Below are 13,440 nucleotides of genomic sequence, written 5' to 3' on the forward strand. Positions count from 1 at the left end.
ATGCTTTTACATGGTAATTATCATGATGATGGTTATAGTTATTTCCAATTAGCATGACAGATTTATTCAAATCTACAATAGTAAAGTTTGTCTTATATTATTTATTGTCATCGCAATGATGACGATTATAATAGTGACAATAATAATAATGTCATTTCACTTTCACCCACTTTCACCCACCAAACAAATTGATATATTAATAAGTGTATATGGTTCATCATTTCATTCATAATTTAATCTAACATGATGGTGATGACGATGATTGTTACATATTTACTATTATTATCATCACCTCCTTACTTGAGTGTAATTATTGTTCAGAATTGGGGAAATTTAATAAGGCAACATTTCCGGTTTTCCATGTTTACTAGTAATAACTTTTTTCTTTTCCATTGATGAAGCAACTTTCATGGTAATTAGATGATAATGATGATTATCTTTTACGATTTGATCATTTTACTTGAAACACGGAAAATTTGAAACAAATTGTTGGTATTAATAACACTAATACAAGTTGATATGATCGAAAAATATAATTTCGCCAACTTTTATAAACTTTTAAATTCTGATCGAGTTTCGAAAACTGAAAAGTTCTGATTGAAAGTTTCTCTCTCTCTCTCTCTCGAACATGTTATTAGATAATAGTAGCATATCCATTCATTTTAATGATCATTAATCTTTAATTAATCTTCATCAGCGTAACAACATAAATAGATATTAATTAATTAATTGAACCATATTTCCTATCATCGTAATGATAATAATAATGATTATCAATTTTTTTTGTGTCAATTTTCATGGTAACCTTTGTTTTCCTCCCAATGATTTTATCATGACTACATCATTATCAATATCATGATGATGCTGTTGATGATAAATTTTACTTTAATGATGGAAACAATAAATAATGATAATTAACCACAGGGGGAAAAATGTCATGTTTCAATGAAATTAATATCATGGTCCATGGTTGGGAGATACATGATAAAGTCATTTTAACACCTTCTCATGTTCATCAATATGATGAAGATGAAGATAATGTTATCATCTTCATCTTCATCGTCATATCTTATATATATGATGATCGTGTGATGCTGAATGATATTTACCTTGATATTTATTGAGAATTAGAAATCAATGGAAACTATTGATAGAAAGATAATCAGATCTATTCATTTACCTGTCAAAATCAATGGAAGAATCTTTTTCTTTTCTTTCCTTTCAATTATCACCTTGACTTTACTCATCATCATCATCGTAACTTCCGATTCCATTATTAATATCGATTCATTGTCTATCAATATCCTTTTTTGTCAGAAAATTTTCTCTCTATAAAATTCTGGTTATTGAGAGAAAATGAAAACTTCCAAATGATAACTTTCCCCTTGTAATAATATATTGTAAATACTAATACTCTAGTTTGGACTTGATTATGATGATAATCATCCTCATCCATCATCATCATCATCATGATATTACTTAGATACTACTACTCATTATAATTTATCAATGACCATCAACAGAATATGTATTAGTTTTTTCATTCTGGTTCTTTGCTCATTTACCTTGTTGACGATTATCATCATCATCATCATCATCATCATCATCATCAGGTTGATGGTTAAATTTGTATTAATATCCACGATGACAACGATAATATTTCATTGAGACAGAAAATCGTTTTATCATCTCTTGTCATCCTCGCATGAGTATTTTATATATACCAATGTTACACTGATTATCATCAAGTTAAAGTTTGAAATTTGTTCAGTTACATGGTGATTTATGGTGATAACCAGAAAGATTGACAGACAAAGTAATTAGTCATAGAGATAGTCATTGAGTTAATTGTTAATCAATTTTCAATTTGTTTCATTTCAATCACATACTCTCAATTAAAAGACAATTGAAATTTCAATATTTATTTTCTCATCAAGTTCATGGGTATTATTGTTCACTTAAATCTGAATTAATAGGTATTCATACAAACAGGGAAATGAATCATTAATCGATCATCATGAATATGCTTATTATTGTCTAGTGAAATTTTCATAATCTTTGGAGTAAAAAAAAAATGTAAGATAATAAAAGTTGAGCTTGGAATAGATTATCATTGAGATAATATTGTTATTATTATCATCATGAATATCGTTCACAATTTACCCTGATGATTGATTATATCAGGTTATTATTATCATGTTGTTGCCTTTAAGACTTTTTTTTATCTTTCTTAGTCTCTTTCTTTTACTTATTTACACTCTACTGGCGATTCCGGATTCTGTTTATAATCCAATTTTTATCCTGATTCTCATCATGATGATGATATATTCATGTAAATAACTGAATTCACAAAGAGTTTTTCTTAAATTTCATGTTGTGAAAGAAAAGGAAGTGGAAAACTAGTCTGATAGGTGGGAAGATGTTGAAAGTAGGTCAAATGCCTGAAGTTGACAGGTCATTGTATCGATTGTAATGAATATCATCAAATTGAAACTTTCTCAGTTCTCTTCATCTATTGTAATAATATCTTTACTAATCGAGCGAGTGAGAGAGAGAGAGATGAGTGATACTGATTATGGTGGAAATACTTTGATTATAATTAACTGAATTTTTTTTGCTCTTTTTTTGATTAACTTTAGTTAACTATCAATACTGAACATTCATTCACCAAAAATGGTCAACCCAACGATATTACGACCTGGTCAACAACCGAAATTGGTCCAGCTAAAGTTCAACAAACACCAGGATTGGCAGCGGTCAAGTTCGGCTGGTTCGAAGGTGTTTTCGTTCGGACAACGGTCAATCTTCTTGGAGTTATGTTGTTTCTACGAATGGGATGGATGACCGGAAGAGCGGGGATCGGTAAGTATTTCACATTTGAAATCTCATTTAATACAAAATTGAATCAATTTCGAAAAGTTCTAACTCAGAAAGAAGAAAAAACAATTCGAAATCAAATTATATTTTATAATTAAATCTCTTGAATTAAAACAATTGATGAGATATAATTTGTATTCTCTACGCTAATTTAACTAATTATTACAATTAAGTTTTCCTATTAATCAATCTAATTATTATTAACTATATAATCATCATTATCCTACTGAGTTAATCCAGTTTAATCTAATTTAATCGCAACTTAATCTGCAATTAATCTTGAAGATAGAGAGAGAGAGAGAGAAAAGAAGATGAGATTTAAAATGTTATTTAATTCAAAATGAAATTTGTAATTGGGATAAAAACAATCAATTAATTATTCGGATTGTTTTCCAGAGGATCTCTCAACCATTATAATTAATTAACATCTTAGACCCGCTTCCAATCCCCCACCTACTCCAATCCACCCACCGTTGATATTTACCACCGTTGAACCTTCGAGTGAAACCAGAAAACTAAACTAATTATAAACTCATTAATTAGAAATGAAATTAGAAGATTATTATTAATTCATTAGGATCTTCTGACTCATTGATTTTATCTCTTTCTCGCTCTTTCTCATCATGGGAATCTGAAACTGAATTCAGATTCTCTCCAATCAATCATATTGAACTTTTTTCCCCTCATGCATCTATTAGACTCAAATACTCACATACAATTAACATGGAAAACACTTATGATTGAAAATGTATAATTAATTAACTATTACTACTAATATGCAATCAGAATAATCATCTAGGTGAATTATAATTAGCATGGGAAAGAGAGAGAGAGAGAAAAGATAAATAAAAGTTGGAATCTGAATTTTTCGGAAAATTCTTTCACTTTAGTTTTTATTATTTTTCCATCGACTTCATGATGATCAGAATCGTTATCAAAAACTCTGGGAAGAATTTTCTCTCTCTCTCGTTTAATATTTCCTTCCCTTTCATCATGTTTTTCATGGTAATAAATTTATGAATCAAAATGTTAATTAATCAATAAGTTTTTAATCAAGAGAAACTGATGATTATTAGATTATTAGTAAGGATGAAAAGTGATCAACATCAATCAATGTTAATCCTTGGGAACTTAAATCATTTGGAAAGAGAAAAAAAAATTTCCATTCAGAAGACAGAATTATTCAGCATCATTATCACCATGTAGATGAAACTGACAGGCAACAAGAGAGAGAGATGATGATGATGATGATTATCTTCATGATGAATCTTTTAATCAAAATTCTTGATCCATTTTTTTTCATTCTCAATCTTATCCAATATTATTATCGTAAATTTTTTCATGGTAAATCTATGAATCTTATCATGAAAACCATAAACTTTTATTAACAATTATGATACAGTATTTTCAAAATCAGTCAACACTGTTAGTTGATTTAATTAACAACATTCAATTGGTTTTTTTTTCTTCACCATCGCCAAAGTTAATTAGTTGACATTTCAAATAGTAATTAACTAATTAGTTGTTAAACTTGAAACTTTAATCTGATTAGAAAGTAAATTTTTTTTTCTTTCACATTTGATCAGATGAAATTAAAATTACAATTGCAACTTAAATTATCCTTAGCAATTTAAATTGTTCAGCTGATTGTTAATCTAATACAAACAAATTTTTACCAATTTAATTGTTTACAAATTGTTGGATATTGAAGTGTGCCTTTGTATACATATTTAATTGTTTACAATTTATAAATTGTTAGGTGAAGACTTTGATTGTCAATGTTGTTTGAATAGGTGACCCAAATCTTTGTATGAATTGTAATTGAAAAGTGTTTTATTTTTGCTTAAACAAACAATTTACTAATTGTTGATCAATAATTAATATTCATTGATGATACTGTATATTGAGTACTATGATTTATTAATATATATATTGAAAGTTAATTAACTTCAATCATCTTTACTCAAGGTTAATTAAAATTAATTGTTTACTTATGGATTTTGTTTTTCAATGTATATTTTTGATTGTTGTTATTGCCGTTCATTAATTAGTGACATACATACATATACAGTTGATTGTTGATCGTGTTAATCAACTAAACGTGAGAGTTTAATTTCATTATCATGATTGTTTACCGTTGATTGATGATGAATATCGTCATGATGGTGATGATGATGATGATTACTAATTGTTTTCATGGTTTCGTTTTCATGATGTTCAATGAAAAATGAATGAAAACTTTGTCATTTTCACTCTCTCACTCTCTCCCTGCCTCTCTGGCTTATGAGAGTGTCCTCTTCCCACTGCCACCGATTATTTTTCCTCTATCTCAGCTCACTGAGTTTCTAAGTGTAACATTGTATTCACATTTTTACCATGCAAAAATTTCAGTAATCAGAGTTTCAGAATTTTTTCCTCTCTCAATTTTAACTTTGTTTCTTTTTCAACATGAAAATAGTGACATTAAACTTGAACATGATCTTGATGATGAAATTAAACTAATACATCAACAGGAAAGGAAAAGTTTTACTTTTAGATTTGAAATTGAAAAAAAAACAAAAGTTCTGAATGAACTTAAAATTCAGATGAATAATGATAATGATGAATGAAATGGTTTATTTATTATTTTTACTATCTCATGGTAAATTATGAACAATAGATGAGCTCATTTGTTGATTTTAAGTAAAAAAGTTTTGAATGAATAATTAGTTAATTACCCATAGAAATACATGATGAGTGTCAATCTTTTGTAACTTATTTTCTTTACTCGAAAATTTTGTTCTGATAATTCAGTGTAATTTCCGTTAAATTGATTGAATTAATCATTGTTTTTCCTTTTGTTATCGTTCATGATACACATCCGATCATCTTTTTTCATGAATGAAAATAACAAAAGCATCATGATGAATTTCCTAGTTGAGTAAATTTCATGATAATACTATTGTATATGTGTACATGTGAATGTTTGTCAATGAAGTTAATGAAATCGATGAGTTTAAATGATGATCATTAAAGATTATTTTAAATCTTTTATGTTCATGTAAATGATTGAAGGGGAGAAAATTTTTTCTTCAGTAAATTTTCAGGGGATAAGATTGAAAAGTTCTGAATCTTTTGTATGCTGAATCTTTGGTGGTTTATAAACTGAGAAAAAAAAGTTTATCTACCATGTAATTTGAATCCTGGATTCATTGAATATTGATAGATAAACTTGATAAATCAGAATTTTGTTTTTTCTTCATAATATTTTCTTCTTACTTTTACAATATAATATATGAATTTTCATCATCATCATCATGAAAGAAAACTATAAAAATGTAAGAGGATGGAAAATGCTAAGATGAAAGTGATTTATTATCCAATGTAATCTTTTTTTTTCTCTCTTTCATGGTGATAAAATCGAGTGTCCTACTAATCAAGTGTCAGGGTGAGAACTGAATGTTTTTCCGGCGAAAAAGTTTTATGTTAAAAAAAGGATGAGAGAAAAGTAAAATTTTTCCATGTTTAACATGGAAAAATGAATTGAAGATGATAATGAAGAGATACACAATGAACAGGGTGATTAAATTGCGAGGGTGGGGTGGAGATTGAGTGTGAAATCGGGAGGAGGAGAGGCACTTTGGTGATGTTGAAGTGCTTGAATCATTAAGAGCCTCATATGAAAGATTCACTTAAGATAATAACACATAATAATCATGAAGAGGTTCAATTGTTGACAATTAGTTGTCACAATTGAAGGAAAACAATTTTCCCGGAAAAGAAAACATTTTTACTCTTGCTCATTTTACTCTCCCTCTCACACACAGGCACTAACTCACTCACTTATTCACGTTAATTGTACAATTTAAATCATTTGAAATCAATTTGATCATCATTATAATTGTGCAAATCAAAGATGATTACATTTACTGATGAAACTTCAAATCTGGTAAATTTTTTTTCGCGCCACTACAATCAATCAATTGAATTGTTATATTATTTATTGTTAATAGCTCTTGGTGGTTGTTAATTGTTGCTACAAATTGTATAAGTCTCAAGTGATTAGTTAACTATCTTGATCAATTAATATGAAGTTAATCATACAATAGTTTAGCTACCAGCTGAATGGAAAAGGGAATTTTCGGATTGAACGTTTCGAGTGAAACATTAAGATGAATTTCACAATCATTTCCAAGAATTTAAATAAAAATCTTTAGAACTTTTCTTGATCGAAATTGTTTTATCCTCTATTCATTTTCGAATATCAATTTATTACCAATTATTTCAATTGTTAATTGTTCTTTTCTTTTCTTTTCTTTTCTTTTCTTTTCCTCTCTTCTTCTTTTAGTTGTTGCACTCTTACAAATATTCATTTCAACGGCGATTACATGTTTGACTACCCTGTCAATGAATGCTCTCTGTACCAATGGAGATATTGGAGCAGGTAAATTTTAGAAATTGAATTTCAAACAGCAAAGGAAATTTCAATCAATCTTTTTCTATTCTTTTCCTTTTATTTAATTCAAAAAATGAAATAAACTGACCAACACATTTAAGGTGGAATCTACTCAATGATATCTCGTAGCCTTGGTCCAGAAGCAGGAGCAATGATCGGGGTTATATTTGCCTTGACCAATGCAGCTTTTGTTGGATTAAATTTGATCGGTGCTGCTGAAGCTGTTGTCCAAATATTTGATGTAAGTTCAATACTGACCATCAACAAAATCATATCTCTCTCTCTCTCACTCTCATGATCCTCTATCCTTTTATCATCTCCAATCTCCTTATCCATTCATCTCTTTTATCATCTTGAGAAAATTTTTCCCAATGTGTTTATCCACTAAGACGTTAGACCTTCAGTCTCATAAATCAGTCAATTTCTCATGAAAATCTGATCAATTCCGATAGTTCATTTAAAGTATTCAATTTGTATCGATAAAAGTAAAAAAGAAAAAATTTCCACCTTTAATCAAAATCAATAAATACTTTTCACTAAATGTAAACCGGAACCGGAATTGATGTTACACTGAAAGTTAATCTTTACTGTTGCTAATCTAATCTTATCTAATAAAAGATGATCACAATCAATTCTCAATTACTGAAATTTTTTAATCATATCAACTAATATCTAATCTCTTTTAATTGTTAATCTCAAAAATAGCATTTCGATATTGGCATAATCTCAGTACCTCATTGTGATAATGATGTCAGATTAGTTGGTCTAATATTTTTGGTTCTAATTGCAATTATACCGATGATTTCGTTATCATTTGAAGCCAAGGTAAGAAGAAAATTAATTAACTAACAATTATTATTATTAATCAATTGAATTGAATGATCGATACTCATGGGAAATTATCGGATAACAGTTAAGAACCTAATCTGTTTTTTGATTGAAATATTAGTTGATTTAATCAACTCTCTGTGTGTTTGGTGATTTGTATTAACAATATTAAATCCTTGGATTAAGAAAAACAGAATCTCATCTAATATGTTTTGTTGATAATTAAATTAATTAAAACCAATCAATCTGTTAATCTATTATATTCATGTCAGGGTAATAAGGACATTATCATGATTATTATCGTTTGGGAGTTTGATTAATAAAATAACATAGGATGATTAAGATTTTAATTCCAATGGTGATTAATTATCTGACATGAATTTTAGATCAAGGATTTTCAATGTAACTAAAAGATTGTCACAGAATTAATTATTGATTCAAATTTTTTTCTTTCTAATTCAGTTTATCATGAATGATGATGATTATCAATGAATTATGGGATTTAAATTATTAATCAATTTTATTTAATTCATTAATATATAGTAACTGATTATCATGATTATCGTCATTGAATGAATATCAAAGTTTCTCTGTATCTTTATTAATACATTGATGGAGACGAGACAAGAGAGAGAAAGAGAGAGCAAAAGCCTTATCTCTCTCTCTCTCTCTCTCTCTCTCTCTCTCTCATGATTTGGTTTATCTTTTGCTCACTCAATTACCACAATTGAATTGATGATAATCAATCAATCAGGTTAATAATAACATTCATGAGTTGAGTTGATTTGTTCAGATTGTTAGTTTATATTCAGTGTTACTAACAACATGAAAGTTATCATGAAAACGATGATTCTGTTGATCTTCAATGGGAATCATTTATTGTTAGTATTATGAATAAATTGCTCATATGAATTCATGATGGAAACATTTTCTTTGGGAAATTGGATTTATTTTGATTATCATTGTATTCATATTTTATCAATCACTTTGAGATGTAACTTTTCAGGGTCAAAATCAGATCAGTTCATGAGACTAAATCATTAATCTGATTATAACAAATTGATTTGTAGACAATCAATCAACTTGATTGTGAGCATTTCTGTTTTTTTTCCGCCTCAATATGTTTGATTTTCAGTAATTTAAATTGTCACTTTTGATTCTTGATTAAAATGTAACAATTAAACTTTTATTCTGGTTGAATTGAAATCTACAGTTGACTAATTAACTTGTTGATTAAAACGATGATGGAAAACAATTAGAGCATTTTTGTTCAATTGTTAATTAAAACAAAATGCTACTTGATATTAATACTTTGTTGTTGATTGTTAATATTATTACTTTAACAACGTTTCTATTAAATAATCAAATGAAATCAAGTTAATCAAGTTTAAACTTCAATCAAGTAAATCAAATTGAGTTACAATTGATTGAATTTAAATTTGAGGTAAAGTTTTTCCAATCAAATTTGAAGACTGTTAATTTCCTATCTGATTGTTGATTGAATATAAACTAATCTGATTAACTCAATTTGATTATTGGTTTTATCTTGGTTGTGATTATTAAATTATCGTAGAAACTGTTGATTCATCTGAATAATCATCTCAACTTGAAATCTAACAAAATATTATTAATATCAAGAATTATTATATTAACCCCTGAGGGTAAATAGTCACCTGAATAATAATATCATCAATTTTTGCTATAAAAAGATGAACAATATTAATGATAATGAATTTTTTTTTCTCAATTTCCTCACTGATTTCACCATGAAATCAACTGAACTTTTCACCCTGTATTCACCACAATGATTATTAATTGAAAGCCATGATTCAATTTTCACTTTGACACCTTCAAGAGTTAATTGTGTTCAATTTCAAGTGCGAGTGTTTAATCAACTTAATGATGTAAATACAATTTGACACAGGTAAAGATAATCAATCAGATAATATCAATCGAGTCACATAATTTAATTAACTAAGCTTAGTAATGATAATAAATACTTACAGGTAATAACTTTTACTTCAATCAATCAATAACAAGTGAGAGAGAGAGAGCAAGAAAAAAAAAGTTTATTAACTTATGATCAGAATTTGATTTTTATCCGATATGATGAACCTCAAGTATTTATATTTATCATAAGTGATGATATTTACCTGTATTCATTTACAGGTAAGTACAAGTTCAATGAGGTTGATACATATGAGATATAATCAGAGAGATGTTTGAACAAATTAGCTAATAATATTAATAGTTATCTCTTGCTATCAATTCTGAGACTTGTTCACTATCAATATTGATAATGATGAAGATTATTAATTATACTGGATAATTGAAATGAAAATTTTTTTCTTTGTTCCAAAAAAGTTTCATGATGTTTTTGTTACTATTCTGAAATGAATTTTCTTTATACGTATTATTATGAATTCGTATTACACTAAGTGTTTAAGTTTCCATGATGAGTTAAGGAAAATGTATAAATTCTGTGGATCCTATCATGGGAAAGAATCTGAATCAACCGAGTAACAAGTAAACATACTGATAATTCAATAATAGTTGTGAGAATTTTTTTTTCTTCTTTTTTTTTCTCAAGATTATCATGAGCATGAGATAATGAGATTCCCCTGAACATTATGTATATCGGTAAATGATATTCAGTTTAGGTCAACCAGCTAAATAATTGTAACAGTTGAAAGTAATAACTGAATAGATGTTGAAATGAATTTTATGAATAATTTAGATGAATTTTTTTCCTATTCATTCCCTGGAAATCATGTTAACTTATTACCATGTAGAATTCACAGTTGCCGAGTTAATTGAAAGGAGAGAGAAATGAAAATTTAAACCTGTAACCTGAATTCTGGGATGATAATGAAAAGGTAGAAAGGAAAAGAAGAAGAAGAAAAATAAAACGATAATAATAATTTTCCATGAAAATGCTGATGAGATTGTTAGATTCATGATGAATGAAAAATTCAATTCGAAAATGCTAGAGATAATTCTTGACCGTTTTCTTTTCATGTCCAACCTTCCATGTAATCATTATACAATACTAATCATTAGATGAGAAAGTCAAAGTTATATTTATTTCATGATGATCTACTACATGATATTCATGAATATGAAACTCAAATTCCATGTACATATAAAGTTAACGTTGAAATTTTTGTTGGAAATTTTTCTGCTCTCAATTTAGTAATAACTATTGTAGTTTTATTTCATGATGATCGTCATGAAAATACTGTTCAATTTATGATCCATAAGCAATGAAATGGATATTGAATAATGAAGAAAATTATTCTGAATGAAATTGATACATTTAATGGATTTTTACCTTCTTTTTTCCTTTGGAATATTGAAATTTATCGAAAGATATTGAATCACATTATCATGCATGATTATTATTACTGGAAATACTTTTATCTGAGTAACCATGAAGGTAGAGAAAGTGAGAACGGAGCAGAGAAAAGTTCATGAAGCAACATGGATATTTATTTTTATCTTCTCAATCTGTTTTTCTTTCACTTTCTCCTTTTTTATTCATTTGATTTCTGATAATGTTTCAGAGACTATTCCATGATAAACTGTTGAGTACACACACAGGAATCTTTAATACCCTCCCAGACAACATGCACTCAACACACATACACACATACTCACACATAAATACACAACCAACACAATGTATCACAATATGTGCTCACTACAGATGATGATGGTTGATGATGTTTACTATTTTATTGCATGATAATTCACATTCAGTGAGGTAATACTACATGATGATTATTAACCATTAACATTATCGTATTCAGGAAACTTGATTCATCTGACACTTGAAATGAACATCAGCCAATTTAGGGTTGGGTTTGTTGTTGTTGTTGTTGTTGGTTTTATGTGGCTTATTGTGTTTACTTGTTTACTCAAGTAAATGAAAAGTTCATCAGTTTCAATATATTATATGTTACCCATGATGATGATCATGTAATAATGTTTTCAGAACTTTTCATTTTCCGGACAATTTTTTTTACTTCTTCTTCTTTCTTTATTATCTGCAATGTTTTTTATTGTTGTTTGTTCATTTTTACACCATTAAAGATCAATGAAATTATTATCATGATCATGATTTTAATGATGATTTGACCATTAAATCACTAGATTCAATCTGAATAACGTTTCGTATCCGATTTAGATTGATAAGTTAATGAGGTTTTCATCATTTACTCAATATTACATGATTATTGTCGGTAAAATTTAGTAAATTGTTTCTGATTGTCCGAAAGTCAGAGAGAGATGTGAGAATCGATACTGATGATGACCATTCATGATGATGATGATAATGTCCAGTCAATTGTATTAGTTCAGATGATCATTAAGATGACAACTTTGAGAAATCAGTAATCGAAATTATATCAGATTCTAATAAAATGAACTTTTGGAATTTTTTTTCTCATCTCCGTGTGTCCATCTAAAGAGATGAATTGGACTGGACATTTTGTACTTTGGTGATTTTATCAACAGAAGTAGGGAAATCAAAGGTATATGATGCTAAGAATAGGTGGAGTGTAACATGATGATGATGATGATGATAAGAGGCTGAAGAAAACTTTGAAAAGTATCATTTGCCATTTTCATCGTAATGTTGCTGGTGGAAATTAAAAAAAAGGATTCGAAAATAAGAAAAGGGAAAAATTGTGAGAAAGAAAACAGGAAGCATATAAAGAATTGACAGAATTACCCTGAAATTAAAGGAACGATTGTCAGGATAAAGTTCAAAGATTCAGAGTTAGAGTATCAATGTGCTTATTTAACAATACTAATGAATAAATCTAATGGTTTTCATTGATTTTTCCTTTGCTTTCATGAGGTTTCGTTGAAATTTTCAATGAACTTTTCATCTTGTTCTTGTTGATTGCAATGTTATTTATGTGAAAAAATCAATTCAAAGAACAATTTCTGATACAAACAATGACTGATGATGGAAATGAAAGATGAATCTAAAAATTGGAAAGGTCAAAAGTGATGATGGTCAGCAAATAAACACCTTAATAAGATTTAGAAAAAAGTTTTCTATTTTTCCTTCAATCTAAATGTACATGAATAACGAAATTGAGTTTAGAAGAAAAAATAAAATTGACTGACCAGTATCATCTTTGACCATCATCATCATCATTTTGAATGTCAAGAAGAAGATGAAAATGTTTATAATAATAATATGATATCATCATCATTCAAGAATCACTTTCTATCTGTTTCTATTTGTCTTTTCAAAGTCAATCGTTGTAACTGTAAATTTTTTTGAGAGA

At 28.0% G+C, this 13,440-nt stretch overlaps 1 protein-coding gene across 1 annotated transcript in view; it reads left to right on the forward strand.

Moving 5' to 3' along the window:
* LOC128395151 (solute carrier family 12 member 3-like) overlaps nt 1–13,440 on the forward strand; it is a 50,218-nt gene that overhangs the window by 2,068 nt on the left and 34,710 nt on the right. The window contains exons 2-5 of the mRNA XM_053355551.1: nt 2,640–2,862; nt 7,205–7,300; nt 7,414–7,553; nt 8,018–8,137. Coding sequence (XP_053211526.1) covers nt 2,640–2,862; nt 7,205–7,300; nt 7,414–7,553; nt 8,018–8,137 — 579 coding nt within the window. The remainder of the gene's footprint in view (nt 1–2,639; nt 2,863–7,204; nt 7,301–7,413; nt 7,554–8,017; nt 8,138–13,440) is intronic.

Source organism: Panonychus citri, unplaced genomic scaffold (genome assembly GCF_014898815.1).
Source record: "Panonychus citri isolate SS breed McGregor unplaced genomic scaffold, ASM1489881v1 Contig00141, whole genome shotgun sequence".
Classification (NCBI taxonomy): Eukaryota; Metazoa; Arthropoda; class Arachnida; order Trombidiformes; family Tetranychidae; genus Panonychus; species Panonychus citri.